Source organism: Bison bison, unplaced genomic scaffold (assembly GCF_000754665.1).
Source record: "Bison bison bison isolate TAMUID 2011002044 unplaced genomic scaffold, Bison_UMD1.0 scf7180017864371, whole genome shotgun sequence".
In the NCBI taxonomy this organism is placed as follows: Eukaryota; Metazoa; Chordata; class Mammalia; order Artiodactyla; family Bovidae; genus Bison; species Bison bison.
In genome coordinates, this window is record NW_011494943.1 from 15,245,141 (window position 1) to 15,251,829 (window position 6,689).

Here is a 6,689-nt window from a genome sequence, read left to right on the forward strand (position 1 = left end):
CACCCCCTCCACCTGCTCCCGTCCTCACCCGAGCCCAGGAAGCTCTGTCGCAGCAGGCGCTGGGACAGGCTGCGGCTCCCCCGCCTGGCCAGGAGCTGCGCCAGGTCCTCGAAGTTGAGGATGAACATGATGACCGCCCCGTCCTCGTTCTTCACGGGCACCACATCCACCAGGCAGCGGAAGCAGGAGGCTGTGAACACCGTGGGAAGGGAGGGTAGCATGTCACCAGAGGGGTCCTCTCCTGCAGGAAGCTGGCCTGGGGAAGCTAGGCAGGGGGCTGGGTTAAGGTCAAGTTGAGAGCAGCCGTGGGTGGGGGAGGAGGCCCGCAGAGTGACCAGAGCTGTTGGTGACACTGCCCAGCAGGGCCCCGCCCACAGAGCAGAGGTGGAGAAAGCCGCTAAGCTCCTCATTAGGAGATAATGCAGCCTCGGGCCCAAGTCCACACTCGGCCCTCAGCTCGGGGCTTAACCTTGAGGTTTGCTTCTGCTGTAATTAAAGCTGAGCAGATGGGGGTGGATTAAGTGGGGAAGTGAGGCTGGGTCTCCTACCCCCATGTAGCTCTGGCTGGCCCTGGGTTCAGCTCCTGTACTCTTGTTCCCCAAAGATGTCCTGCTCCCCTGATGCTGGAGGGAACTCACTGAGAACACACCAAGTGCTGGGCACCGAGCCCGCTGGCACTAGGCCTCAAGCTCCATGATGGCGCATGGAGCCCTGGAGGGCATACTCGGACCCCTGTTCTGCAGAGCCTGGGCTTCTGAGAAACTGACCTGCCAGGACTGGCTGAGCCATGCATCAAGGAGGGCTGGGGCCATGGAGCGGAGAGCCCTGCGCTCTCATACACAACAGTTTGGATAGGGATGGGGACTCGTCTGGGCCGAGGACACTGGAGTGAGGGCCAGGCTGCAGCTCCAGACCAGGAAGGGGCCTCTCATCTCAAGGCAGAGGTGCTGGGACTAGGGGTGGGGCAGGTGGGGCAGTGGCCTGGGGGCTGCAGAGGGAGAGGGAGATAGATGGCAGGGTGGGGGTGGGACAGGCTCTCCTGCCGCTTATGCAGCCATCACAGGCAGCCCAGACCCAGCCCTTGGCCCTTTTGTTCCTCTTTCTCTGCTCCAGGGTCTTGCTCCCTCTCCCATAGGTGAGTGGAACAAAACAAGCTGAAACTGCCATGTTCCCTAGAGACCAGGCAGCAGGCTGGGTGGATGCCCTGTGCGTCCTGCTCCACGGGACCCGGTCATCCCACGTCCCTCAGTTCAATGTTGATGGGTGTCACGTCCAAGGACGCTAAGGGCGGGGGACTCGGGTAAACATGACTAGCAGAAGGCAGATTTGTCTGTCTTGTTTGCTGGAGGCCAGGACCTGTCCAAGGTGTTGTTATCTGAGTGAATGAAAGAATGAGTGTAAATGTGAGTGGGTGGAAGGCTATTACTAATTTGGGGTCCATTAGAATCCCTCTTCCCCAGATCACCCTCTGGTGCACCCTTCCCTTGGTACCTTCTCACCCCCTCAGTGCTGGGGTGCAGCCGAGCTGTCCACCTCCTCCCTCCCACCTTCCTCCCTGGAGCAAGAATCTCCCGGATCAGATTCCCGGACTCCCAAGCACCAGGCAGCCATCTGCCAGCTGCTGCGCTGGCCCCAGGGGAGATATCCACACCAAGGAGAGGCAGCCTGCTCGCCTCTGAGACCCACTCCTGGGCTTGCAGGGCTGTGGGCCTGCTTCCCAGACCAGAGCCTGGCACACTTGTCAGCCCAGGGCATGGCAAGGCCTGGGTGCTGGGACCCACCCAGGAAGCCTCCTTGGCCAGTGGCCTGAAACAGCACACGCAAGGCCATTCTCTCTCCTCACTCTCTCTGGCACTGCGGAAATCTGGCCTGGTGGGGAGCTGGCACAGCTGGGCAGGGCTTCCAGGCTCTATGCTTCTAGGGGCTGCCAAGCCCCAGCCTGTACCTACTGATGCTATCTTTGGAAAACTGAGGCTGAGAGTGAACCAAAGACTAGCCCATCCGAGCAGTGAGGGCTGGAGGGCAGCTTCACGTAACACCCCCTGCCTGACCTTCACACTCACTGCCTGTGCGCTGATAGAGACAGGAGAATTCAGACAAGAACAGAGCATTCTTTTCCTGATCCCTAAGCTGTCTTGGGCTTCCCTGGTGGCTCAGATGGTAAAGAATCTGCCTGTGATACGGGAGACCTAGGTTCGATCCCTGGGCTGGGAAGATTCCCTGGAGGAGGGCATGGCAACCTACTCCAGTATTCTTACCTGGAGAATCCTCATGGACAGAGGAGCCTGGTGGGCTACAGTCCATGGGGTCGCAAAGAGTTGAACATGACTGAGCAACTAAGCACATCACAAGCTGTCCTTGCTCACGAGTGAGTGTGGGCGACCACAAGTGGGTGAGTGTGTCACCCTAAGGGGTGCCCGGGAGTGGTAGTGTTCCTGTGCCCTCGCCCTGATCCTGGAGGGTGGTCGACAGGCTCTGCTCGCCCTCTCTTGCAGGGCTTCCTCTCGGGGCCCACCTCTCTGACCTTGGACAGTGGGCTCGTCTCTCCCCCTCCTACCCCGGACAGCACACTGCTCCCGGTTTTTCTCTGCCTCTAGATGCGCCCCTTCCTTCAGTTTCTCATAGTCCCCGCCCCTCCCCTTGGAGGCTCTAGTATTGTCTATAGTCCCCATCTCTTCACACCCTGCATCCGGTATGCGGTGAGCCCTCAGGGAAGAGCTGGTGCCACAAAGGCTGCCACTAAGAGTGCGGCTGCTCCACCCTGCCTCCCCGCTGGGTGTCTCTGGCATTCGTGGGTAAGTGTACACAAGACACTGGGAGCCCAGACCTCTGCCCACACCCTTCTTCCTGAACTGGAGCTGAGGACTGGAGGAGCTCCAGGCTTCCTCGAGTCTGGCTTGGAGATTGGGGGACTCTCTGGCTTGGGGTCATCAGAGAAGACATCCAGCCAAGGCAGGCAGGCGGGGCTGGGCCCCTCTGGCAGGTCCCCAGGGGGCGCAGCCATAGAACTGTTCTCCAGGGCTCCCTCCAGACTCTCATTGGCTCGAGTCTTGCGGCCATCCCCATGCTTCCTAGCTGTTAGGGTCTTAACTTTTCCTCATGAAGGTAGATGGCAGCAGAGCCAGTTTCTCAGGGGTCTCTGAGCCCTGTCTCATGGGGTAATTTTTGTCAAATGGCCTGGCCTCTTTGAGCACAGTTTTACACAGATGCACAATGTGGAGGTGTATGGCCACAGACTCTCTATTTGAACTTGGAGAACTATCAGTGGTTTACCCCTTTAGAGGAAAAGAGGATTATAAATCAGCTAGAATTCTGTAGGAGGTGGGGGGGGGTGACACCTCCTCTAATCAATGGAAGATGGGGGAGAGGAGGTATTGACCTGAGGAAGGGAATGCCCTTCAGCAGGCTATAAGAGCCATGTGAATATGATAAAAACAAAACAGAAAAAACAATCACATGGTCAGAGTGGACCACAGGGTGTACATAAGTTATCTGAGCATCACATCCTTCTCTTAGGGGAATGCTGGCCAGAAGGTTCCCCTTTCTAGGTTTCACACCAATTTCAGGTAGGTCCAAGGTGCTCAAGGTCTTGGACTACAATGGGTCAAGGTGGGCTTCCCTGGTAGCTCAGATGGTAAAGAATCTGCCTGCAATGTGGAAGACAGAGGAGCCTGGCAGGCTACAGTCCAGGGGGTTGCAAAGAGTTGGACATGACTGAGTGACTAAGCACAACGCACAGGTATGTGGGTAACTTTTCATTGTCACCCACAGAAAACCTCTAAGACTAGGTCTCTAGGGCTCCTTCTGACGGCTAGAAGACGCCAACAGGGTTCTGAGGACCTGAGGATCTCAGAGGGTCAAGGTTTGACCTTGACCTCGGCCCCTGGCCCAGGCACAGTTAGGGTGCTGAGGAGACCCTAAGAGCCCTGAGCTGACATCACTAGGCATCTATGATCGGCTCTTACCCCTCTCAGGCCCAGGTAGGGCTCTGAGGTCAAGGAGAGGGACAGAGGGACCTGTGGGCCTCCGTCATTCCCTGCTGTCCCATCCTGTTCCCCTGGGACCCTTCTCACTCCTTTGACTGTCACCTCTCTGCAATGATGTGAGGAGGCGAGGTCACAGCTTTTAAAAATATTCTGACTTTGTTAACCCTGTGAGTGCTCCCAAACTAAGCCAGGTTCTTCCTAGTCCCCTAATCACTACAGCCAGAGGGACAGCCAGGACCTGCCCAAGAAGCACCTCAAACACCTTACACACACACATGCTCAGGTTTACACTTATGTTCATGCTCCACACACACACCAGGGCCCTGCAACCAGGCCGTGAGCACCTTTCAGCCTCAGTCCAAAGGTGCCTGCCCTTCCCCTGCACTCCAGTGGCCCTCATGCTTTCTTCTCCAGGGAGGGCCTCTTGGGCTTCCTTCCCCAAAAGTTCCACCTCGGAACACAGAGGCTGTTGGGTTCCTTTCACCCCTCTTGGGGTTATTCGGACCAGATATATCTGAGGGAAGAATCCAGAGACTTGGGGTCCAGTCCCAGCTGGGACCCATGCAGTAGAATCCTGGCCAAGTTCTTTCTTTTTCTCGGGACTCAGTTTCTTCACCCATGAAACGAGGGATTAATCCAAGCCAGTGGTTCCTAAACCTGACAGAACATCTAAACTGCCAGGGGGATTTCCCCAAATACACCTGTTTGGGCCTCATTTCACACCTCTGAGTCAGCCCCTTTCTAGGGAAGGTATGTTTTGGAAAACAAGTTCCAGGTAATTCTGACGCAGAAGCAGGCTGAGAGGGCCACTGATCCAGGTGATTTCAAAGGGACTTTGGGGACCCTAATTCCCACCCATCTCTTTCCTCTCCGCACAGACCCAGTGGAGACACTGAAGTACTGAGGGGAGGGCCTTGAAGGGCTCCAGAATTTCTTATCCTCGGCCCTCGCCCTATGCTTCTGTTCTGTCTGCAGTAGCTTGGGCTGGCAGTAATATCCCAAACTGGACAAGCCTCCAGGGCCAGCACAAACTCCAGACTCTGTCTCCCCAAGGAGCTGGGGTCCCTGAGCCTCACCCAGCCCTCTTTTCAAGCCAGCCACCCCCATGCCTTGCCTGGCCCCAGAGGCCTTGAGGGGGTGACTCCTCCCCTAATCCCCAGAGCAGACGGAGATGAGGAAAGGTTAATTTCCGTCCCAGCTGCCTGACAGCTGGGGCTGACAGTGACAGAGTGGACAGCCAGGAGACCGGGGACACGGGGGAGGGACGATGGTGTGGGAGGCCCTGCATGTGGCCAGGACCAGTTGGTGGCTCAGCCTCGTCCCTGGCCCCTGAAAAGGACCTTGGAAGGCATTGCACCCAGGGTCCAGCACTTTCTCCATACAGCTGAGGAGACAAAATTCATCCAGGCCCTTTGGTCCCCGGGGTCGGTGCCCTTCCCATGACCACTCTGCCTGGATGAGAGAGGGGCCGAGCCTGCCTTGCGGAATCTGTGGTCTAAGGGTGCCTCACCATCCTTGCGGTAGTAGAGGATGTCCACCTTGCACTCCTCCGCCCCCAGCAGGGCCTGCGCCAGGCGGGACATGGCACTGCGAGGGGTGTTGGGGCCTGTGAGGAAGTCGCAGGTGCACGGTCTCTGCATCACTTCCACTCGGGAGTAGCCGAAGAGTTCGCAGAAGCCGTCGTTGCAGTAAATGATGGCACAGTTCTCCATCTGAGCGTTGGCGATCAGGAACTTACGACCTGGGGCGGGAGGTGGGAGCCCATGGCAACCAGGACCAGGCAGTAGGGAGGGAAAGATCAGAGGGACTTGTGGGAGTGGTTGGTGTGTGTGTGCGTGGGGGGGATTGGATCTGGATGCAGAGCAGAGCTGTGATCAAAATGAAGGAAGGGGAAGGTCAGGTCTGGGGAGGGTGGGAAGACCAAGAAGGCCAGAGTCATGGGGGAAGGCCATGGGGCTCCTGGGAGTAATGAGGGGATGGTCAGGAGGGGGAAGCAGGACGATGACCAGAGAAGGGGAAGGAGAGTCAGGCCTGGGAATTGTGGGAAGACCAGGGCAGTAATGGGGTCAGTGAAGTGGGAGAGAGGCCCAAGGCTTCCTGGAGCAGGGAAAGGGATAGGCGAGAGGGAGCAGGGGTGTGACCAGATGGGGGCCCAGCCTGGGTGAGCTCCTAGAAAGACCAGAGTGGCTCGGTTAGGAGGTGAAAAGGAGTGCGAAAAGGAAACCTCTGGAGGAAGTTGGGGGTGGGGTGGGGGAGTCAGGAGGGAAGCATGGCAGGGATACAAGGGGAGGTCAGGGCTTAGAACCGGCAAGAAAACAACTCAGGTGAAGCGGGGAGCTGCACTTTGCCCACCATGTAGCAGAAGGGAGGGTGGTGTTGGAGGTAAAAGTAGGGGCTCGCTGGAGGAAAAGGTGTTTCTCGGACATTGAAGGGAAGGATATGCGTTTGGCATATCAGACACCCCCCACCCTGCTCCATTCGAAGTTAGTAAAGGGTCCGGCCACTCCTGCCACCGAACCAGGGCTCCAGATCATGCCCCAACCCACCGCACACACTCACTCTGGCCCTCGAACTTGCGGATGATGGTGTCCAGGTAAGTGTTTTGGGGCGCGACGTGGCCCCTGCGGACCGGCATCTTTCGGCCGCGGCCTCTGCCCGGAGCCGGCAGCGCTCCGGCTCCCTGCTTCTCCGCCTGTCCTCTGG

General features: G+C 57.8%; 1 protein-coding gene across 1 annotated transcript in view; it reads right to left on the minus strand.

Moving 5' to 3' along the window:
* KCNH6 (potassium voltage-gated channel, subfamily H (eag-related), member 6) overlaps positions 1 to 6,659 on the minus strand; it is a 22,874-nt gene extending 16,215 nt beyond the window's left edge. Inside the window, exons 1-3 of the mRNA XM_010856559.1 lie at positions 6,546 to 6,659; positions 5,497 to 5,727; positions 29 to 190 (exon numbers count right to left, since the gene is read on the minus strand). Of these exons, the coding sequence (XP_010854861.1) occupies positions 29 to 190; positions 5,497 to 5,727; positions 6,546 to 6,621 (469 nt within the window). The 5' untranslated portion in view covers positions 6,622 to 6,659. The remainder of the gene's footprint in view (positions 1 to 28; positions 191 to 5,496; positions 5,728 to 6,545) is intronic.
* Positions 6,660 to 6,689: the final 30 nt, after the last annotated feature.